The sequence below is a fragment of the Neophocaena asiaeorientalis genome, unplaced genomic scaffold (genome assembly GCF_003031525.2).
Source record: "Neophocaena asiaeorientalis asiaeorientalis breed wild unplaced genomic scaffold, Neophocaena_asiaeorientalis_V1.1 scaffold1, whole genome shotgun sequence".
Taxonomy (NCBI): domain Eukaryota; kingdom Metazoa; phylum Chordata; class Mammalia; order Artiodactyla; family Phocoenidae; genus Neophocaena; species Neophocaena asiaeorientalis.
The window spans coordinates 5,007,844-5,031,836 of record NW_020171981.1 but is presented as its reverse complement, the minus strand read 5'-3'; the positions used below and the strand labels follow the sequence as shown (position 1 = coordinate 5,031,836).

General features: G+C 42.1%; 1 protein-coding gene across 2 annotated transcripts in view; it reads left to right on the top strand.

Moving 5' to 3' along the window:
- Nucleotides 1-21,324, top strand: part of SPOP (speckle type BTB/POZ protein) — a 64,154-nt gene extending 42,830 nt beyond the window's left edge. Inside the window, exons 2-10 of one of the 2 annotated variants that reach the window (XM_024743519.1) lie at nucleotides 911-1,053; nucleotides 1,683-1,804; nucleotides 3,716-3,867; nucleotides 3,992-4,119; nucleotides 10,947-11,124; nucleotides 13,967-14,022; nucleotides 14,526-14,648; nucleotides 18,661-18,803; nucleotides 20,069-21,324. In XM_024743519.1, coding sequence (XP_024599287.1) covers nucleotides 976-1,053; nucleotides 1,683-1,804; nucleotides 3,716-3,867; nucleotides 3,992-4,119; nucleotides 10,947-11,124; nucleotides 13,967-14,022; nucleotides 14,526-14,648; nucleotides 18,661-18,803; nucleotides 20,069-20,213 — 1,125 coding nt within the window. In that variant the 5' untranslated portion in view covers nucleotides 911-975 and the 3' untranslated portion in view covers nucleotides 20,214-21,324. The remainder of the gene's footprint in view (nucleotides 1-910; nucleotides 1,054-1,682; nucleotides 1,805-3,715; nucleotides 3,868-3,991; nucleotides 4,120-10,946; nucleotides 11,125-13,966; nucleotides 14,023-14,525; nucleotides 14,649-18,660; nucleotides 18,804-20,068) is intronic. The other variant, XM_024743520.1, reaches the window with a different exon arrangement.
- Nucleotides 21,325-23,993: the final 2,669 nt, after the last annotated feature.

The window sequence follows — 23,993 nt, the reverse complement described above, 5'->3', positions numbered from 1 at the left end:
GATACCAGTGAAGTGTAAGTGGAGAGAGATCTCTAATGATACAGAGAAAGGAAAACATCTAAGAAAGGGATAAATGTTGCCCTTACAGAAAGCGGCTAGCAATAGGTTGATAAATAGAAGACTATTCATTTTTCAAAAATTTGTTTTTGGCTGTTTTGGGTCTTCGTTGCTGCACATGGGCTCTCTCTAGTTGTGGTGAGCGGGGGCTACTCTTCGTTGCTGCACGTGGGCTTCTCACTGCGGTGGCTTCTCTTGTTGCAGAGCACGGGCTCTAGGTGCGTGGGCTTCAGTAGTTGTGGCTTGCGGGCTCTAGAGCGCAGGCTCAGTAGTTGTGGTGCACGGGCTTAGTTGCTCTGAGGCATGTGGGATCTTCCCGGACCAGGGCTCGAACCCGTGTCCGCTGCATTGGCAGGCGGATTCTTAACCACTGCGCCACCAGGGAAGCCCAGAAGACTATTTATTCTTAATAATAAGTTTGCACTGAAGTGTAGGAGAAGATGAGACAGTATTTGGAAAGGTAACAAAGTAATTTTCCTTTAGGAGTGAAGTATTTGTACCCTCAAGGGAAGGAGCCCACATACAGTGGTAAAGCTGTATGTGGTGTTCACCATGCTAGGTAGCCTTTTCCTGGATGTACTTTAAGTACCCTTTGAGTAAACTCATTTGGTAAGATAATATTAAATAGTATTGTGCAGAAGATCAAAATAGGGTGATGTCATTGTGATGAGACTGCTTTAGGTTAGGTGATCTTCTCTGAGGCTAACATTGAATGCTAAGAAGCCATTTGAATGATAAGGGTAGAGCATTCCAGGCAGGAGACAAAGTTTCCAGTCTCTGGAAGGTCAAATGGAAATAGTAGGATGGTATACCATTAATCTAATAAAATTCTCTTGCTTCTTGCATCATCCAGGGTGAAGAGGAACAGAAGTCTTTGTCCCCTGACTTTGGAAATCTTGTTTAACCTTCAAACTGGCGATGTCAAGGGTTCCAAGTCCTCCACCTCCGGCAGAAATGTCGAGTGGCCCAGTAGCTGAGAGCTGGTGTTACACACAGGTAGGTGCTTCTTGGGAGGATTTTGGGGGACGAAAGGAATCAGATTTCTTTTCTACGTTGGCTTTCCTGCTTTCTCTGGATCATACCTGCCAAATAGTTAGATAAAGTACTTGTTAGCTTTCCATGCCTTGGTTTTCCATGGGGAATCTGAATGCCCTAGGCGTTCACGGGAGCTTGAAAGAGGGGAATCTTTGAACCTGGATCTGCTGCCTACATCCACCTTGATGGAAGTGTATTCCTCTGTTGGGCACTTTAGGGGGAAACCAGGTTTGAGATTGCGACCCCAGGCAGTGGTATCAACATCTAAATCATCAAACAACTGCTCTGAGCAGAGGTTCATTTTAGGTGTGGTTTAATCACCTGCTTTCCCAACCTTGTCCCATGTTTTTCTCACTTTCCGTCTAGTGTTTCTCAGAAGCTGAGAAAAGTTATGAAAGCAGTTGGTCACCGTGAGATTTCTTAAAATGTAGATGAGAGACAGAAAAGGCTGAGCCTCCATGCTGGCCAAACAGTGCTGTCTTCCTATGGGATTATGCAGAGGGAGGGAGGGGGAAAATTATCTGATCTCCAGCCTTGTTTTACAGGTTGCCCACTATCTGTTTAATTGCTTCCTGGTTTTCTATCAACAGATCAAAGTAGTGAAATTCTCCTACATGTGGACCATCAATAACTTTAGCTTTTGCCGGGAGGAAATGGGTGAAGTCATTAAAAGTTCAACCTTTTCATCAGGAGCCAATGATAAACTGAAATGGTGAGGAAGACTACATTTAGCTATAAAAATTTTTCTATAAGTTGCCTGTTTTGCTTGGCTTCACAGGATACTGACTAGAGTGGAAGATCCTTGATGGCAGGGACTTTGTTTTGTTCTTAACGTATTCCCTGGTGTCTGATACATAACAGATGCTCACTGTATATTTGTTGAATTAATTCAATGAGTATATCAGGGGATCAGCAAACTCAAATGGCTGTAGGGTAATGTAAATGAGTAAAGAGAGCCAGTGTTGTAAATAATGTCCATACGTGGTACGAGTGTTGACTACTTGGCAAACTAGTGAACGTCCTTCTAAAAGAAGTGGTGGCTACTCAGCTCCAGCTGACTAGAGGCATGTGTGAATAAGGGCTGACCGGCGCTATTTTCTGATTTTTCAAGAAAAGCAAGAGATCTAGATTTTAATGTAATGTCTCTTGACTTTTAGATTGCCTGTTTTTAAACAATAAAGGAGATTTATTTACTTATGTACCTGGAATGCGCATGGTGTAGGATGTCTTTGAAGGTAGTTTGATCCAGCAGCCAGCCCAATGGTTAGATTAAGGACCCCATCGCTCTCTGCTCTGCCCTGCTCTCCACACTGTTTGACATTTCAAGCTTAGCTTCCCTTGTGGTTGAAGGGTGACTGGCAGTAGCAATGAGCATCACCCGCTACCATCCCACAAGTTCTTTGAAATTCCTCTGAACTGTGTGGCCAAGAACGCACCGATTGGTTTAGATCTAGGTTCCCTCAGTTGATCCCTGTGGCAAGGGGAATAGGATCTGGAAGTGGGGGTCAGTCCTATCCAAACCATGTGTTTTCTTGAGGAGGGGCAGGCAGTTACGGTTACAACCATATGCTCTCTACAAAGACCAGAACGCATATCTGTGAACCACCATTTTTGACCTCTGATATCCCACTGAAAAGTTTTAACAACTCTCCTTTTGTTGAGTACTTTCTGGCCATGTACATAAGCAGCGTACTACTAGGTGCTGAGAGAAGACTTATTCTTAGGCATTGTATTTAAATCCGCATCTTTAGCACAATTGTGTAGTGATGTATGTGGCATATGCACTTCCTGGAGAAGCACTGAATTGGGCCACCTGTTTGAAAGAGGTGCTATAACACTGGCAAGGCCTAAGGATACATATGGCCTGTGTATTATATGTGGTAGAAGCCGTGTTTGAACCACATGCAGTTCAGCTAATGACATTTACAACTTAACTGAGTTGAACCTATTCTGTCTGAATTTTGTTTTGATCCATTGGTAACATATTGGCATCTCTAACTCTGTTTAGAAGTCTGGCTTAGAACTCTACCCTGTGTAATGGGAGTTTACTTTTGTCTGTGCTTCCTCCATATTGCCTCCTTTATTTTAATCTTAGAATATTATTGCCAGATTGATAAAATATCTATAAAAGATTATTTACTACTAACATATTTCTCTAGAATTCTTCTTCTCTCCCAAGGTGATATTGAAAGGCTCACTGACTTTTTTTTCCTGGAATTTTTTCACTGCAATCCCAGCAAAATAAGGGGCTGCTTTTCCTGAGTTTGAGGATTAGAATAGATTGAGTCTAGGCTGAATTTTAAAATATTTTAGGGGGAAAAAGACCGATTTGGGAGATTATGAGGAAAGAGGAAGAGATGCAGGGGATGTGTTGTCAGATCCTAGGATGCCCCTTTATTGTTTACTTTTTAAAAGGTGCCTCAGGTTGCTCTAGAAACGTGATTTCCAAGTAGTCATTCGCTGAATCAGAATCTCCTCTATGGGGCCTGGGGTTTTTTTTTTGTTTGTCTGTTTTGTTTTTTTAACATCTCCCTCTCGATTTGGATGTTCTAGTTCCCTCCTGTCCTTTAATGAGCCTACAAACATGGATGCTTTCGACATTTTTTTTTTCTGTTTTGGGTAGGTGTTTGCGGGTAAACCCAAAAGGGCTAGATGAAGAGAGCAAAGATTACCTGTCACTTTACCTGTTACTGGTCAGCTGTCCAAAGAGTGAAGTTCGAGCAAAATTCAAATTCTCCATCCTGAATGCCAAGGGAGAAGAAACCAAAGCTATGGGTAAATGTTATCTTTGTTCGACTCTTTATTTTCACATCTGGCAACTTTATATATTGACAAATTGTGGATTTGATACGTTTTTTTGAGTAATCCTAAATATAACTTTTTTTTTTTTTCACTCCAGAGAGTCAACGGGCATATAGGTTTGTGCAAGGCAAAGACTGGGGATTCAAAAAATTCATCCGTAGAGATTTTCTCTTGGATGAGGCCAATGGGCTTCTCCCTGATGACAAGCTTACCCTCTTCTGTGAGGTGAGTCCTTTTGCCCCGCTGTGAGAGTAGCAATTCCCAGCCCTGATGGGTATCAGTAGACGTAATTGTATTGTATGAAGGATGGTGAGTGAGAAAAATCCCCAAGTGGAGTGGTGCTGCACAAATGCGATCTGTGTGACTGACTGAAAAGCTGTGCCGCGACTTCAAGGTTGTCGGGCATCCCAGCTCTCCACCTGTTACTTTCTTAAAAGCAAAGGTTGTGTACTATCTTGGTATGTGTGATTTTTTAGCTGCTTGCGTCAGAATTCTGGCTTTTTCCTTGTGGATTTTTTCAGAAAGCATTTGGAAGGACTGTTAACTTCAAGCTGAGGAGAATGACCAGCAACTAGATATGTAAATGTATTTGTTCCTTGAGCTTTCTGGCTCCTCCTTGAGTATGAAGTCCACGTGTGTTTGATAGAGCACTTTCCTTTTCTGCTTTTCGAACTAAATGACTCTTTCCGGTTGTTGAGTGTCTCCAGTTTGTCTTGCTGGTAATTGTGAAATAGGAAGGTGAGAACCATTTTTTCTAGAGTGAAGGTTAAAAAGGTTAAAGCTCTCTAACTCATAGTTAGCTAAGAGAGTTATCTGTAGTCAGTTAGGAGAGTCCTTTTCTCCCCAACGACCTAAAGAGCCTTTTTCAGGTTTATAGGAGAAGCCTTGAAGTAAAATTCCCAAACTGAGAGTGAGTTGAAAAATGGTTTCTTTAGTGAGTATATACAAATTGGTCATTTCATGCTGTTACCAATACATATATAAATACTCATAAGCTCACAGTGTAAGAAATGAATAAAACCTCCAGTCAGCTGGGATGTTGGCATTCCCTGTACATCGTATGGTCAAGGAGCTGCTTCCTGAGCAACACCACTTTATGAAAATGACCACTGGGCTTTCATGGGGAAGGTGCAGGCAAGTTCCCCAGCTAGCAGTGTGCTCTGTCAAATAATAGACATATCACCGCCTGCACAGTGGGAAAGGTGTCCCTTAGGAACCTTGCCCCTTTGTAGACGAGGCCTGGCCAGCAGTAGCCAGCTTCTTTTCCAAGTCACAGCTCATTGAATATTTCCACGGAATAGTTGCTGGTGATTAGGAAATTTGGGAGCTATAGTTTATTAAAATATCACACTGAATACATAAAATATAGTTTGCATAATAGCTACCTTTTCTCCTTTTTAATTGCTAAGTAAAAGAAGGAAATACTAGAGTGATGGCGTCTGTAAAAATACATAAAATTTTGCAGTTGTTTTTTGTCTGATGGACTTGGAATTTGAATTCTACATAAATCCAAGTAGTTATAGATCATACTCAGTTGCCCAGGTGGAGAAATGAGAACAGTTAGGTGGCTTTATGTGATGTTGGATGTTACATAAACAAACCATCAATTTAATATTCAGCCACCTTAGAGATCCTATATTTCAGAAAAAAATTAGAAGAGTGGAAAACTCTAATTTCTGTTGGAAATGAAAGCCAATTTTTGAACTGCTCTCTGAAGGAAGAGAAATCGCCTCTAAATAATGCATCTGGTGCTTTAGGCAACACCAAAACCTTTACTGTAGCATTTTCAAGTCCACAGTGGGTCCAGCCTTTTCTTGCATGCTTCCCCTCTATACCATCACCAGATCCATTCCATCTGCTCCAGCCCTTGTATTGACATTCTTGATTTGGAAACCAGTTGGCCTGCCCTCACTTGGCAATCTCTCATCCTGTAGTTAAGTCCGAGGTGCACTCTCTCTTTGCTTCCCCATATGAAATTCTCTTAGGAGAAATCCTGTGGTTAAGTTTAGAAATGCCTTACTGACTTAGAAGGGAAGTGAGATGACACTTTGGAAACGAGGAGATGTTGAACAGGGAAACGTCTGTTGGGTTCTGCTGATGCCATCGGTTTCTTACCATCGGACCAGGTGTGCCATCTGTTCCTCTCACACTTCTCCGTTGGCCACAGGTGCTGAGTGTTGCTTCTCGTTCTTGGGCTTGTGCCTAGTGAGACTCGTTTCTGTTCCAAGGCTCTCTGTGGACTTAGTAGCATTCAGCATTGCAAGACAGTTGCGTGGGGGTGTGTTTTGAATGTGTGGGTTTTAAAAATGTCTGCAGCTCATCTAAGTTCTTAGTGCATTTTAGAGCTGGATCATCCTTTGGTACAAATTCTATCCTTCTGACCTGTGCCACCTCTATCAATAGAATATTTATAAACAAATTTATTTTGTTCCTATTTATATTTTATTTATTATTGGTTTAGTTAGTATTTTCTTATAATTTAGAGGCTTTTATATAAGAAGTTGATGTCCACATACAAATTTAGGTTATGAGTACTCGACTGTTCCATTCCTTACTCAGTCTTTGGCCCAGGCACTTCTGTCCTGTCCTGATGTAAGTAATAAGTACAGTTGTTTTGTGGATATTTTTGGTCTGTTCCCAGAGGCCACAAGAGAGAATCCGAAGGTGAAAGACTGAGAATCACACATTTGTGTGTTTGGGCTGTATTTCAGTGGCAAAACCGTTAATGAAACTCTGAAAAATGCCGACTGAGTAGTCTTGTTTGTAATGCGCTGTACTGGGTTCACTTTTGATCCTCAGTGATCTTCCTGTCTGACTTTTAGGAAGTGTGGCAGTTCTTCCAAGATGATGTCGCTTAGTTAACGCATTCCCTTAATTGTCTCTTATCACAATCCTTTGAGCTAGGTTCGTTCTTTTCTCTTCATTTCATGTTACTGGGGAGAGAAGCAGTGCCTAAGGAGGTCAGGTAAGTTTACTAGCATTGTACAGCAAATTAGTGTCAGGGCTGTGTCAGCTCTCCATTTTCCATCTCTAGTCTGCTGTGCTACACTAAGTGAAGCTGGATGCCATTTACCCAAGGAAACGGGCTCTACCAAGTGTTTTTTTGGTAATGAAAGAGAGAATCATGAAAGCTTTACACTTTTAATTTTCTCTGTAACAATTTGGACCACAGAAAATCTACTTGAAATGTTTCAGCTTCTATTGATCTTCTTTCCACTTATTTGTATTGAAAACAAGTAGCTGTTAGCAATAAATATACATGTATTCCACCGTCAGTGTATATATGCCTCTGACAGGTAGAAGATTCCAGTGCCTTTGTAATGTTGCAATTAAAGTTGAAATATTAAATACCATATGAAATATGAAGTACCAAATATGAAATATCTCAATACTAGTTAACTCTTCTTTTTTTTTTTTGTGGTACGCGGGCCTCTCACTGTTGTGGCATCTCCCGTTGCGGAGCACAGGCTCCGGACGGACAGGCTCAGCGGCCATGGCTCACGGGCCCAGCCGCTCCGCGGCATGTGGGATCCTCCCGGACCGGGGCACGAACCCGTGTCCCCTGCATCGGCAGGCGGACTCTCAACCACTGCGCCACCAGGGAAGCCCCTAGTTAACTCTTAAAACATCTCTTTCCTTATCAAACATAGAATATCCGTTCAAAGCCTGGGAATATGTATTTTTGCCAAATTTTAAATATGTGGGTCTACTAATTTTTCTTTTTATCATCTTTTAAATGGATTATTTGGATGTATTAGTTGAACTTATGAAAATGCTAATAATATTTGATCTTGACCTACAAAACTGGTGATTAAATATGTATTATCATTATAGGTTATAAAACATGCTAATGTAGTAAACCTACCACCCAACCCAGCAACATCACCAATAACTGAGAACTGACCTATATATGCTTCTCCCCTGTCCCTTAGACCTGTTGTCTCCCTACTCAGATGATGATAATAAACAGCACTTTTGAATTGTTTATTATCCCTTGTTCGTTATTTGCATGCCTGAACGATATATTGTTTAGGTTCGCTTGTTTTTGAGCTTTATGAAAATAGTGTCAGGGTGTATGTAGTCATCTAGGACTTGCTGCTTTCATATTATGTTTCTAAAATTTATTTATATTGTGAATGTACCTATAATTCTTGATTTTTAGTGCTGTACAGTAGTTTGTTGTATATTCACACGACAGTTGATTGGTTTGTTTATTCATTCTCTTGCTGATGGACATTTATTTATTTCTTTTTAATATTTATTTAGTTGGCTGCTTTGGGTCTTAGTTGCGGTGCGTGGGCTTCTCTAGTTGTGGCACGTGTGGCTTCTCTAGTTGTGGCGCACGGGCTCAGTAGTTGAAACACATAGGCTCTCTAGTTGTAGCGTGTGGGCTCCAGAGCATGCCGGGTCAGTAGTTGCGGCGCGCGGGCTTAGTTGCCCTGTGGCATGCGGGATCTTAGCTGCCTGACCAGGGCTCGAACCCACGTCCCTTGCATTGGAAGGCGGATTCTTAACCACTGGACCACCAGGGAAGTCCCCTGATGGACATTTAGTTTGTTGCTAGTCTTTTGATTAGAAATAGTGCTGCTGCTATAAACAACCTATATGCTGTCTGTTTATTTTTTCTTGATTGTTTTAATTATACAGAAATTAAAAATATATTTCTAGTGGTTTTACCTTGACATTCTATGCTTAGACAAAGTAAACAAGAAATGGCACAATCTTTTATGAAATTTTATGTCTTTTATGAAATTTTCTTTTTTAAGAAAAGGAATTGACTTTAAAAGTGAGGCCCTTTTACAACTTGAAATTTAGAGGGTTATAGAGCCTTCCTGAGACATTTTCATGCAGTCATTTCTAAGACATAAATGTCACAGTCACGTCATCTTCACAGCTGCAATTTTGAATGAGTCTCCGTAGTCAACTTTATAGGCATTAAAAAAAAATCTTTAGTTTTTCTCAAAATGGTATCATTTTAGCATCATCATTTGCAGAGGAAAACAATCCCTTTCTAAGTTAAAAGTTTGGGCTCTGAAGACTCATTTGTGTATGCCATTTAAAATTTATTTTTAATTAAGCGTATTTAATGTTGGTAAGAGGTGCCAGACATTCAGAGCTCTGGAGACTCCAGGCATCCATATATCTGCAGAACAAGTCTGGCTCAGACAGTAAAGGTACATTCTCCTTCCTGCTGTGTTCCTGTCTGTGTCTGAAGAGAGGAATTGCCCCAGTGAGAGGAGTCACAGTCTTTGGGCCGCACTCAGTACCAAGTGCACGTGCAACCAGCACAGAGTCCACTGCTCACCACAGTTTGAAAATCAGCTTGGCTCTTGCCAGTTCATTTTACCCAGTCTAGTAGATTGCCATCAAGTGTTAATGACTTTGGGCTCCTGTCAGCCTGGTTTAATTCAAGCTTAGGAACCCAGTGCCAAAAGCGTTCTCCATTCCCTTCGTTGGCCACCCCAGGCGATTCCTGCCTTTCCCTATGAGGAAGCTGGATTTAATTGGTCTTTTCCTTGGTGTTTTGTTTGTCTGTTTTTAAATCAGCAGTATTTTGAAGCTAAAACTGGAAGTACGCTACTTCTACTTTCGGTGTTAGTATTATATCAAAGAAGTACGGGTGTTAATATGAGAAAGTTGCTGAACCAAATTAGAGATCTTACATGGGACGATCTCTGTTGGGGTGGTTTGTGTTGGGCCCTGGGCTATTAAAATAATGTTATACTCTGGCTCTGATGCTAAGCACATTCATAGTTCATTAGCTTGGTTGCTTCATTGCTCAAGACCGTAACAGCTATAGCTTTAAACAAACAAATAAACTTCGTGACCTGATAGTAAATATCTCACTCCTACACAGAAGGGACTACAGGTCACTTGGACGGGGCATTAACTTTGCCTCTGGGTTTATGACTGCATTTAAGGAAGGGATGACTTGCCTCTTGAAGGTTAAAAGAAATTTGGGTCATTTAGGATGCTCCTCAGCTGTCTTTCTCATCTAACTCATAGGAATAGCAAGAGTGGGGAGCTGATTCTCAAGGTTTGTGAGTTCTGCTTTCATTTGAACATTTCTAACCTAATGTGATACAGGGGAGGAAGCATAGCCAGGGTTGTCAGGCAGAAGACTGATCCGTTCGGTCTCATCTTCAGTTTGGTAATTTACATTTATTTTATGATGTTATATGGTTTATAAATCCTTGTATTTTGTATCCTGGCAAACTTCTTTGAGCTTCGCTGATCCATCTAGAAGTTACCAGGGTTTTTCTCTAGACTGAACAGTTAATTCAGCTGGTCAAACCATGCTGCTGCTGAAGCCAAACGGCAAGTTGGATTCCTCTATTAAACCCGTTGTCGTCATTCTGTTCCAAAGCTGTAAGTGCATGCCCAGCTGGAGCCAGTCATCTTGTATGTCATTGTCACCAATGACTTGAGTAAGGGTATAAATGGTGTGGGATACCCACCCAGTTATCACTACGCAAGATCTTGCAGGCCCAGTCCTGTTCATTAAACTAACATTTGTGAGGAAATGCCAGTTATTTACCAGGCCCTACGGAAGCTGCATTTTATTTTTATGTTCCAGACCTAACTGAAAAAAGTGAAGTGCTTTTAGGCTTATTAGAGTCTTTTCTCTGGAGAGTTTAGTTTAAATGGTAGTTTCTATAGAGTTCCTTGTATTTAACCTTTTGCTTAAGGCAGAATAAGGTAAATACTTGAGGTTTAACATTTGTTTTTGTCAGTTTTTTCCCTCTGGGGGTTTTGCCCAGGTCTTCAGGGCAGGGAAGGAGGAGCTTATTAGAAGTTTGGAAGAGAAGGAGATTTGTGGGGCTCTCTCCTTATTGTCCTGAGATGGTGTAGAATAAGTATGATCATGAGAGTTTGGAAATTACTTGATCCAGAGGTTAAAGACTTCATTTGTGAAGGTGGTTTCAGGAGAATATGCCTAACGTCAGCTTCTAAATGTACTATAACAACAAGGTAAAAGTCATCTCTCCTCCTGCTGGGAAGAAAATTCCTGGTAACGAAAGCTTTGGACTGTGTTTTCTTATCTTTCACAGGTGAGTGTGGTGCAAGATTCTGTCAACATTTCTGGCCAGAACACCATGAATATGGTGAAGGTTCCTGAGTGCCGGTTGGCGGATGAGTTAGGAGGACTGTGGGAGAATTCCCGGTTCACAGACTGTTGTTTGTGTGTTGCTGGCCAGGAATTCCAGGCTCACAAAGCTATCTTAGCAGGTTGGTATTTATTCATGGGGAGCTTTAGTTGTGGTTAAACAAGGAAGAACAGTAGGCTGCAGAATCACCTTTTGAATAACTTCAACTTTTTGAACTAGTCCAAAAAAACTGCAGCTAAATATATTTTTATATTGTGGTGACATTAGTTGTCAAAACCAAAAAGGCTACTCTCCATAAAAATGCTACTTCTTTTTTTCTCTCTGTAGTGGACTTAGGCCATCATTTTCAAGGAATGGATGATGATGTGTATTGGATGCCTTTGCACCTGGAGGTTAGATGTCAAAACACTGGTTAAGAGCAGGTATCCGCCCCTAGACAGGGACTTAGGATGTAATGAGGATTCTGGGCTCAGGACTAAACCACCACATAGCCGAATCCCCAGCCCTGGAGGTCTTAGCCCTCTCTTCCAAACAAACGTACTAGAAGAATGAGAATGTTGCCAGTGACGTGGAAGATCAGGTCTTGTTCTAGTCATAGGCCCTTGGTCTTTAAGACCAGAAAGACTGACACACAGCAGGAACTGTTAAGGCAGACTGATGGCCTTACCTCACAGGGAAGCATAGCTTTCAGCCACAAAATTATATTCAGGCCAAGAGATGTAAGAGGAAATCACACGAACCGTCAGGTAACAGGTTTCTTACCAAGACCATCAGCCCTGCCATTTTAAAGTACACACCTGGCAAAACCTCTGTCTGGCTCAGTCTGACCATCTTCCTGATCCCTCTCTCAACTAGGTGTCACTGAGACTTGCTAAAGGACGTCATTAACTCTTGTGTTCGCGCCTCTGTGCTCAGCTAGGCCCTCGGCACTGCCGAGACCTCTTTCTAAAGATGCGTAGTCAGCGCCTTTTCTTTTCCTCAACAACAGACACTTCACACCTTTACCACTCTCCTTTAATCTCCAGCTCCTAAAAGATGACCTTGCTACTTCTTCCAAGAGAAAATCAAGGCCCTTCTCCCTTGGCTCTTGCCTCTCACTTGCATTTTCTCTGCATTCTCAGTGGAGGAGGTGTTCTTCGTGTCCAAAGCAGACTACTTTCTACTGTTGTTCTGTTTCGTGCTGCCTTCTCAGAAGCCTTACTCTGCCGATTAGACCCGTGTTCTCCGGTATCGTTGCCATCTATTTCTCCTGTTGCCTGTTCACGCTCAGCCTGTAAACACGCTCAAGCTTCTCCCTCTAGTTAATTCTCTCTTTATTTTCCAGAGCTAAGTTTCTTGAGTTGACATATTCATTCCCTCTATTCTTTCCTCCCACTTATCCTCAGTTTGCCTCCATGCCACAAAAGCGGTTTTCCAAAGTTACATGACCTGCTAGTTCCTAAATTTGAGGGACTCTAGTTTATATATTATTTGACTCCTTTCTTCTGGTTTCTCTGGCTGGCTCTCTGGCTACTTCTAATGTGTGGCCTCCCTCTTCTTCACCCATCCCTTTAAACACTGTTATTCCCTAAGGGTCTGCCTTAGTTCTCTTTTCACTCTACTTTAGCCTCCCTAGATTATTTTATTTATTCTAATAACATCAGCTTCTCTCTATCCACTGATCCCTCTAGGCATATTGCTGCTTTGGACCCTTCCCTCTTTATTAAAAGCACCAGCCCTTTAGTCTTCAGCTTCTGTAATGTATTTATATAGTACCTTATAGTCTATAGCCTTTCAGAGATAAGAACAATGAGAACTGATATTCTTTTGGAATAGATTAAAATATTAAGGTTCAGAGGGTTACGTGATTTGCCCAAGATTATATGGTTAGAAAATGGCCAATCTAAAATTAGTCCTTTCTGACATAAATTAGGTCAAAGTTCCAGGTGCCTGTTAGCTGAAACTCCTTCTATATATTCCATCTGTCCCTCCTCTCTTAGGTAGAGATTGGTAGTCTCAACTTTCACCCAAACCCCTGATTTATTGGACCTGATAAAATTTGAGTTCTTAGCCGTTTTATTACTTTCATGTTGAAATTAAGTTTACTTCTTCTTCACGGTGTTCATTAGTCTAGAATGGGCATGGCTTAGAACACTGTTTCTGAACCTTTTTTTCATTATTCCCAGCCCTAAGGAAAAAATTAAGACACTAAGTACTAAGGAGTAAGATCTTGTCTAGTTGGGTTAAGATCTGAAGGGCCACAAATGACTGTGATACCTAAGATTGCTGTCACCTCTTTGGGGCATTATCATCTCTGTCGATAATGCATGGCTTGGAGGAACAGACAGCCTGCCATAAATAAGCCTGCACTTCACCTAGCTAACGGATGCCATTGAGCCCTGTTCTTGACCTCCTTGCTGTGTGGTCCCTGGAAGCGCAGGAAGTAGGTATCATTGTTCCAGGCAGAAATGCAGGTATTAGGACACCCTGCTTAGACCATGAAGGACCTTCCATTTGAACCCCAAGATCTACTCAGAGGATATCATTGTCATCTAACATAGGTAATTTGAGTAATCTCCTTGAAATATGAATGGTTGGAATGAAGCCAATAAATTATTTTGAAAGAAGTGATTTCTTATTTTCCCTATGTATTATATAATAATTATTCACTTACTGTATAATATAACAAGAAAGTAATTTTATAATTCTGGCATAATTTGATGTAAAAGACCATTTCTGTAGTAGTGGGACAGGAAGGAAAATGATCTCTTCTTCTGGAGTTCCCTGGCGGTCCAGTGGTTAGGACTCGGCGCTTTCACTGCCATTGGCCCAGGTTCAATCCCTGGTCAGGGAACTAAGATCCCACAAGCCACGTGGTGTGGCCAAAAAAGAAAAAAAGAAAATGATCTCTTCTTCATAACAGAAGAACCAAGAGATTTTGGTGTGATAACCATATCTGTCTCTGTTTTCCTTTCACTTTGTAGCTCGTTCTCCAGTTTTTAGTGCCATGTTTGAACATGAAATGGAGGAAAGCAAAAAGGTATGTAACAGGATAGAGATATGTCTTTTTAGCTAGGTGGCTAGAATCAGATCATTTCCCAATTTGGCAGCAGATTTATTTTCCTGGGTTTTTTTTTTTTGTCTTATTATGTTATTCAAATGGAGTAGAGTTCCCCGAACAGACAATTTCTGAGAGCAGAGAGAGGTAGTCTGTAAGCATTCTAGGTAAAGCAGAAACACTATTCCAGGCAGGTCATCCAAATAGTCTTGGGTGAGGGTATTAGACATGTGTTTCTACTGAGGAAAAGAAAGGTGAAAAAATCAAAGGTATAGTTGTCTTGCTATTGTATTTGAGAAAACAAAGGTGGTACATATGATGGGAGAAAAGGCTATTACAATCAAATAAGGCAAAGAGAACTTTTCCATTCGTGTTAGATTTAAAATGGTATGAGCTCCTCTCTTCATCAGAGCTTAAAATCATGAAAATTGTTTAGGGATTTTGTTCTGTTGGAATGTTTCTCATTTTTAGTTTCTTTGGCATAGAATCGGGTTGAAATCAATGATGTGGAGCCTGAAGTTTTTAAGGAAATGATGTGCTTCATTTACACGGGGAAGGCTCCGAACCTCGACAAAATGGCCGATGATTTGCTGGCAGCTGCTGACAAGGTGAGATGAGAACAGGAAAATAACAACAAGACTAGGAGTTTTGGTGACCTCTTGAGTTTCATGACTGGGCTTTTATGTTGCTTTGTGGGCAGGATGAACATATATCTTAGTTTCGTTTTTTTTTAAATATTTATTTATTTATTTGGTTACACCAGTCTTAGTTGCAGTAGGCGGGCTCCTTAGTTGCAGCATGTGGGCTTCTTAGTTGCGGCAGGCAGGCTCCTTAGTTGCAGCATGCGAGCTCTTAGTTGCGGCATGCGAACTCATAGTTGCAGCATGCATGTGGGATCTAGTTCCCTGACCGGGGATTGAACCCAGGCCCCCTGCATTGGGAGCGCAAAGTCTTATCCACTGGGCCACGAGGGAAGTCCCACATATATCTTAGTTTGGCCAGAACAGTCTTGGTTTACACTTGTGTTCCAACATAGTTACTGATAGCACCCTTTTTAGTTTCAGAAGTATCCTGCTTTGAAGGGCAAATTATATGGTCATCCTAATTATGGAAAAGAAGGATGAGTTGATGTTTACCTCTCTTCTCTTGCCGATCTCAAATTTAATCACAGTGATTTTAAAGATTCAGATAATATTAACATTTGGATTTATAATTTACAAAAATATTCTTGAGTTCATTAACTTTTATTTAAACTTTGTCAGTAAGAGAATAACTTTTACCTAGTATCCTGCTTATTAGCATTTTCAGCTTTTACCTTAGAAGTTATTGAAATATACCACATTCAGAATTGTAAGATGACGAATAGATCTTTGGGAAAAAAGAGAGACTACTACAATAAATGTATGCTTTGATTGTAAGACACATTTTAATTTGAGAAATGTTAAAGTGTGAAAATAAAAATGTAGATCTTAGCCTTAAGGAAATATGGTTATTACCTAAAACAACAGGCTGGTGATTCCCAAAATAGGGTTGAGGGGAAAAGGTTAATGAAACACCAAGTCAGATTGGGTTTTTTTGTGTTGCTCTTTTATAGCAGGGCCTTTCTCAGAACCTTTAGTATGTCAGTGTGTACTGTTAGTTTTCTAAAAGAGAATATAATAGACAAATTTCTCCAATTTAGTTAACCCTGGAGTTACTTTTCTCAAGGATCACCTCTGGGGATTAGTGTTCCCCAAAACACACTTTGGGAAACTGACTTTCATTGTGTAGATAGACCAGAGAGAGCAGTGACCTGTTCCTCCAAGGCCCTGTGGTCTGAGGAAACGTGACTGAGGGGTGGGGGTGGGGGTGTGTGTAAAAGGATTGCTATTTATCCTGTGGAAGCTTCTCTTACATTGGGGGGCAGTTGAGGCAAGGGTGTTAAAGGGCTTAAACCCGGCCAGCAGTAGATCCCATGAGAAAGATGGTTCTCTGCTGGAGGTGCCTCCTTTTCCTGCCGTGATGCTGCAGCACCCACCCGAGGGGCACAGCTGGCTCTGGCCTGAGAGCACTAGAGCCTTCTCAGGATTCACTCTCGGGAGTAATCTCCATCCTTCTCCCTTAGCACCCCGGAGGAGAGTGTTTGTGTTTACAGTGGAGGTTTTAGCTTTATTGATCATCTTTTTGGAGTGTTTGTAGAGGATGAGGCATGTAAACCCAATCAGTGCTACCAGTGAAAAGGATTGAATAATAGCTGCATCTTTCTTATCACCTTTCAAGACTTTATTAAGTACGATTAAGCAATGTGAGCATCCTATACCCTGCCAGTCTAGCTCAGTTCTGACCAGAGGAAACTTGCCTCCAGTGGAAACAGAAAGAAAATATTCGCTGTGAGTTCTGGGGAAGTAGGATACACAGCCCAAATGGCTGCTTTTTATAAACATGAGTTTATAATGATTCTGCCTCATCTGCCCTCTGATTTTTTTTTTTCTTCTTTTTTCTTTGGCCTCACCACGCGGCTTGTGGGATTTTAGTTCCCCAAGCAGGGATCGAACCCAGGCCCTCGGCAGTGAGAGCACAGAGTCCTGACCACTGGACTGCCAGGGAATTCCCCTTCCTCTGACTTTCAATGAAGCAGTCACTTGTGCTTATACATACCAGGCATTTATCCCCCTCATTGTCTAGCTCCCATAAGGATGAGTAGCATCACAAGGTCCAATTTTTAGACAGAAATACCAAAACTCAAGAGTGGTACATTCTCAGAGCCAGGGTTAGACATCTGTGTCCCTGGGTTTTCATTCCTGCTCCTCAGCCAGAGAGCCTACTGGGAACCTACTGTAAGTAGAGAGAGCAGGGGGTCAGCCTGAACTGACACTCTGAGGTTGGTGCTTTTCAGTACAATGCGTTAGTTAAAGCAGTTGAATCACAGCGGTGCTCTAAATTTATGAATGAGAAGTAACCGAAGGGTGCGTTTTTCAAATTCCATTCAGACTTTCCCATTAGACAGTCCTTGCTCTAAGCTTATTTGAAAACATTTTTACCTTTACACCTCCTTGTGAGCTTCAGGAAAACAGAATAAGAAAATTTTCATGGAAGGATCTAAACATCTAGAATTTACCCAAGAGGCTAAAACAGCTTCTGCTAAGTTTTTCCAGTCTCCTGGGGACATGTGTAATTAGACCAAAAACAAAACAAAACACATAGCCCAGGCCTAGGAGACAAATTTCAATCTCCCGGGTAAGTACTGCCATTAGGCAGGTTTTTCAGAAGCATAATTAAGAAAAAAACCTTTGTCCCCAAGGGACGAAAATGGCTACTTTTGTCTAATTATGCAGTAGGGATCAGAGCTATTCACAGTAAAAGTCCTTTGAAAAGAATTTTATTGAGAAAGGGTAAGACGAGTATTCTGTGTGCAGCACCGTGTGAAGAGTGAGCATTTACTTAACCCTTTCCAGTCTTTTAAAACAAAAGCGGCAGCCTCATTTCTTTCTTGTGTAGTGTCATTCCTGTTTTCCATGGAAACTGTTTTCTAGTTACTCAAATGTAAGAAATTAAAGCTGCACCCAAAACCAATAAAACTCTCTTTTTGCTGCAGGAGATCACAGTGCCAGCAGATATGCCTCCTCAACCAGAATTCATAACAATAAAATTGTCTTGGTTTGATCGTCATGATTCAGCCTGAAGGAGTATTGTGTCATTCAGCTCTCAGGCCCTCAAGATGGGACCTGTATGGGGACTGTGGATACCCCCAGAGCAAACCATTCTCCTATGAACTGATTAATGACATTTTATTTTGTGCCTTCCTTTATCCCTTCTTCCCCCTTTTCCCTGAAATTCCTTAGTAAGTTCATAATATATTTGAGAGCAAGTAGTACAGTTGCATCAAAACAAATCAGGTAGATCAGATGTGCCCAATATTAACCTAGGCCTTCATTTCCAGAACACTTACTTATACCCTTTACTTGGAAAATACGAAGTTTTTAGGCTGAAACTGGATCCAGGGTCTCTGTTGCTTTGTTCTTCTACCCTAAGAATCTTAACCTCAACCCCAATAAGATAGGACTCCATTTATCCTCTTCTGTTGAAAAGGAGGCCTTTAGTTGACACTCATTCAGGAATAACTAGTGGTAGAGATGCTGCTGAATGTCACCACAGGGCTCCTTTTCACAGCCTGATGGGACAGCTGGAATATCCTGCTGGGCTGGTGACGACGCTTAAGTAGAAAGGACTGTGCTGCACCCTAGTCTGGCTCTAAATAAAAGGATTGCAGACATTTAAATGTAATGTGCCTGTTGACTTGAAGCAGAGAAATACCTCATTGTAAGGGTAGGTGGTGATGGTTTAAGAGACACTTTAATGGTAGTCGGGGTAGGGGAAAACTTGAAGATATGGATCTATTCCATAATTGCCATTTTTCTAATAGACTTTAGAACTTGAATGGCAGCTATGCAAGTTATCTTGGCTGTTCATTCCGGCCTTCGGAGTATGGTTTCGTTTTATAATTGCAGTAGCAGCATCTTCGTGGTCTGCAGTTCTGTTAAGGTATCCAGTCACGTGATGGTACAGCTGAAGAAAACAACTTCAGCAGCAGTCAGTCCAGAGCATTCCTGCTCTGACGACAGCCACGCTTGTGTTTTACAGTATGCCTTGGAGCGTTTAAAGGTCATGTGTGAGGATGCCCTCTGCAGTAACCTCTCCGTGGAGAACGCCGCAGAAATTCTCATCCTGGCTGACCTCCACAGCGCAGATCAGTTGAAAACTCAGGCAGTGGATTTCATCAACTAGTGAGTTGTCATCTTCAAAGTTCTTTCAGGGTAGTGGGGTTAGTTAACGAATGAGAAAGGAAGACTTTGAATTGGTGAATGAAACAGGTGAGTAGCTTCATTAAGCTTTTTAGTAGTAAGTAGAGAGTGTCCATCTTTTCCTTCAGCTTGACAGTGTGAAAAATGGTTTTGCTTTCATCAGTCTAATCTGATTGGTGAGTGAAGCGTATTACTACCTTGCAGGATCAGAATTGATGAAAATGACAACCTGCTGGTCTGAAAAAGCTGTGTCCCCTAGAGCGATAGTATCTTTACTTCACGCTCACCGGCTTAAAAAAAAGACATGCAGATCTCTGGGAGAGCAGAAGTGGATCTTTATGAGTTAGTAAGAGTGTCCAGTGGTCGACTGCAGAATGGGGGAAAAGAGAAGGCATGATCAGGAGACGAGGTCGTAAAATAACTGTTTTGAGAAAGAAGCGTAAATTCCAGTAGATCTGTTCCTTCATCCTAAATGGCCATATTACTTTCTGAAATAATTCTCAGTGGGACATGTTATACTCCTTTGCCTGATGGGGAGCAAAAGTTGGAAAAAAACCCCAGGAAGAGAGGCAGGCCTACTAATAAAGCCCTCAAAACAGCAGTTCTGGGGGGTGAGAGGTCTAAGAGGTCGCAGGGTAGGTGAGTAAACATTACTTAACGCAGAAAATGCCCTGAAAACAGGAAATGATGTCCTCTAAGTCTGTAAGATTGTTCCAAAGCAAAGTGTTCCTTGTCCTGAGTGCTCACTCCGTGCTGGACACTTGGTTGGTGCTTTTTAGATGTTAACCGTTCGGTGAAGTGTGAGTATCAGCCCCTCTTTTTCGATTATCAAATAGGCCCCAGGCTATGACCTGCTTTGTGGTTATGGGACTAGTAAATGGCAAAGCCAGATGGAAGCTCAGAGCTGTCTGACCCAGAGAAGTCTTGCTCTTTGTCTTTATCAGCATCACCAATGAATATGAAGAGCATTGATGATGTAGAGAAGAGCCTGAGGAACATTTCATCTTTTGTAATTGAGAACATAGTGTCTCAGAGTCCTAGTTTTCAGAGTTACAACAGTCGTAACCTGGTCACCTGTCTGCACATTTTCTAACAAGCAAATTCTCATGCATGTTAAGGGTTCTGTCTGAGTACGTCTTGCATTGACACCCATAACAGCAAACCCTGGGAAATTCGGCTGTCTGGGTGGCTGTTTAATTCATCCTTCATTCACCCCTCTGGTAACCCATCTCTCACATTTCTCCTAGTCATGCTTCGGATGTCTTGGAGACCTCCGGGTGGAAGTCAATGGTGGTGTCACATCCCCACTTGGTGGCTGAGGCGTACCGCTCTCTGGCTTCAGCACAGTGCCCGTTTCTGGGACCCCCGCGCAAGCGCCTGAAGCAGTCCTAAGATCCTGCCTGTTGTAAGACTCCGTTTATTTTCCAGAAGCAGCAGCCACTGTTGCTGCCACAAACCACCAGGTAGACAGCGCAATCTGTGGAGCTTTTACTCCGTTGTGGGGGGAAAAGACTGCATCGTGGCCCCAGACTTTTAAAACAGCACTAAGTAAACTTGGGGGAAACAGGGGTGGGGGGAGGGAAGGGCCCGGGACTCGGGGCTGTTCAACCTAATGAAAATCCTGTTGCTGCGTCACTGTGTTCTCTTTGGCCTGGCCGAGTTTGATACTGTGGGGATTCAGTTTAGGCGCTAGCCCTGAGGACATCCCAGCGGTGGTACTTTGGAGAAACCTGTCTGCATCTGACTGAGCAGAACAGATCGTCAGGTGCCTGGAGCAAAAAGAAAATTTAAAACGGACATTTAGTTTTAAGAGAAGGGAAAAGGAAAGAAGAAAGGATTTTTGCAGAATTTCTCAAAAATCAATTTTTGGATTCCAGTAGTATTTATGTTGAGAGAAGTTTTAGTACATCCAGCTGTGCTAAAACTTGGGTATTTGTGAGAACTCACCACGCACCATGCAAATATCAGAAGAGCTCTCTTGTTGTTAGCACTTACTGTTTGCAAGAACACAATACTTCCCGTTACCCTTTTATGAAAAACAACAAGCAGAGGTGAAAGGGGAAGGAGACGATTTGATCTAGAAGATGAGTATTCTGATGTGGTAGCTTTTGGGAAAAAATCTTTATTGGTGTTGAAAACTGGAAAAAGTAATTCATCCAGAATTCATACTGTCTTGACAAAAACTATGGTTCTCTGTTTTTAGATATTGTGGAAAATGTTTTTTGGCATTTTTCTCTGATTTTATTTCTTCTCCCCTGTTCCTTTTTCTAAAAAACAAACACACACAAGACAAAAACAGAGCAAAAAGACGAGAAAAGGAAATTTTATTATTAATGCTGTGTGGGAAAACTCCCAGCCCAGATTGTTCAGCTGTTCGTACCTGACTTGCCACCTGCATAGGAGCCAGTCCTGTTCCTTCCAATTCGCCCCTCTTCCTACAGGGGAGAACTTCCAAATGTTAATTTTTTTCTTTTTGAAAATATAAATAATGACTATTTTGTACTGTGTGGTATCTCTGGTCTTTTGTTTCACTCACCTGGCTTGTCTTCGGGGTCTGAGTTCCTTAAGGGATTTTGAAGGCCTAGTTTGATTCTTTAGCTTGCAGAGATTATGCTCCAAATGTCTAAGCAGTAGGAATTTATTGCGTCTCCCTAATCTCAAGTTCCCTTTGTGAGCTACCAGCATCCGCCAGTCCCTTGTCCTTCTTATCTCACAGTCCACATCCTCCTGAGGGGTCAGGCTTCTTCTGCCAAGGCGAGTAACGGAAGTGGGCTTTCCTGCACCCTACATGTTTCAAGATCGAATTCCCAATCTCCCTTCTCCTTAAGTAAATACAAAAATATCAAGGGGACATGAATGTGGAGGCTTAATAAAGGGAAATTCTTATCTCTGACTGGTTCTGTCACTGACTGGATGTGTTTGCAGAAAAGTTAATGTCCAAATTCCCAGGGAGCTCGCAGGAATGCTCTGGGGCTCCTCCTCTGCCTTTCCCGCAGCAGTGCTGGACAGGGCAGTGGGATACACTGGAGAACCATTGGCCATTGCGCCAAGGTGTGTATGGTTTGACCTATTGTCAGTATAATCAAAGGCAGGATTTGCTTATTGGAAACCACTCCTTTGCGCTTCTCGGTTTCCTCCTAAGTGTCACCTGTGTGAGCAAGTGTCCAGTTCTCCATGTCCTGGCTGCTGTCCTGTGCCTCCGGAGTCCTCACTTTCCAGATCAGCACGTGGATCTGGGGACCAGGGCGCACCCAGGGTCTCCTGTACGCACACTGTCTCTCAGGTAACTGCACTGGCTCAGCACTGCTCCCGTTTCAGCAAACCTTCCTGTACAGTATCTCATTTGAACTTCCCAACAACTCGATGGGTTGGGTGGGATAAATGAGATAGATAGCATCTTCCCATTTTATAGGTGAGAGAAATTGAAACCCTGAGGGACATGCCTAAGGTTACACAACTTGAGTGAGAGTTCTTCTAATGTGATACCCTGAAAAGATTATGTAAGCAACTGGAGGAAGTTCCATTTCTGAAATGTTTAGGTACGCAATCTGAGGTAAAGCTTTCTTTCTGTGGGGATGGCAAGAGCAGAAGCTCTGGAAAGGCGCCTCAGCTGGCCTGTGTGTCAGAGGATCCAGGAGGACAAACCGGGCTTCAGATTTGCCCTTCCTCATTCACAGAAAGCTGTGGATTGGGGGCTGGTAGGTTCAGGGAACATGTCCTCAGGAGGGTAGCAGTTCTGGCACCAAGCTTCTGGCAAGATGAAAGTCTCTTCTGGGATTTCCCAAAATTTACGGGATTTCCACTGTGGGCTTTACTGTTGGGTACAAAGCAGTTAGGATTTCGGGTACAGGTGAAGCTGTTTGATGCCTCTCCTGTCATTATTCTTTCTGGACATGTTTGTTTCTGTTTAAATGATAGAGTTGAAGCCATCTGGTTATGACAACATCAGAGCCCCAGCATACTGTTCATAAACCTCCCACTGCCACCACCCCCTCCCTGAGCTCCCCCACATCTGAAATTTAATTCAAGTTAGCTCCACAGTCTGGGGCATGTGCTGTCACTGCAGAGATGTCCGTGCCAGTGGAACAGTTGGAGATTTCAATTCCACAAGGATATGGCTTATTTATCAAAACAATATTTCAGGCAAGTAGTTTCACAGAACCTTTGGAGTTGCAGTTTCAGGTCCAAATACTGTATCTGGCATCATTCCCCAACTTCCCTCCTTCCTTATTGTCAGCCCCCCTCTATCTGGCCATTCACGGAAAATTTTTCTTGTTTCTTATGTAGAGATTAAAGCTGTGTTATTAGGCATTTCAAACACCTTTATGAGGTTTAACAATTCAGGTAAGAGATGCCTCTTTTCCTTATCGCTGGTAAGTCTGCTGGGCTTTTAGGCCTTTAAGAGGTTCCTCTTTTTTTTTTTTTTTTTTTAAATTCTAGCCAGAGACATCAAGATTCTTTCTTAGGCCAAAAGATCTCTAGCTTGACCACCACTCTGCGTATTCATTTATAATTCTGGCTTAAACCTATTGTAGGTTCTCCATACTGCGTGAGCCTGTGCAGATGAAAGGAAACAGCCTGTATGTTTATGAGCAAAACAACAGACGGGGGAGGGGGAGTTGAGCTGTACTTTGAAACTGACTGTTGCTTTGTTCTGGCTCTTCAACTCCTATAAAAGAACAGCAACTAAATCCCCCCAACATGACTATATTGGATCCTTTGGTTTATCTTTGTCAAAGACAAATTCTTGGCTGGAGCCCAACCTTATTTCCCACAGCTAATTATCTTTTTAATCAGCCCGGGCCTGTGTGTTTCCTTTATCTCATGACTGTTCCCTGAACCCTGCCCTATATCATTTAGATTCATTTCTAATGGCTCGCTGACTAATCCAGCATTCAGGTGAGTACGGTCGGACTGCTCTTTATGTATGTGTATGCACAAGGTAGATGTGTCTCCCCCCTTTTAATTTCAGAAGTGACCTTGCCACGTTGGGGACTTTGACCCAATAGGTGGACACCTCCTGGAGACAGTAAGCAAGGAAGCAAATGTAGGATGATCAGTATTTGGGATAATGAGCTGGGAGAACCAGAAGCTTTGACCTCCAGATGAGAGCGGAAACTTGAGTGTTGTCGACTGATGGGATCTTTATGTGGCTAAGCTATTATAATGCAA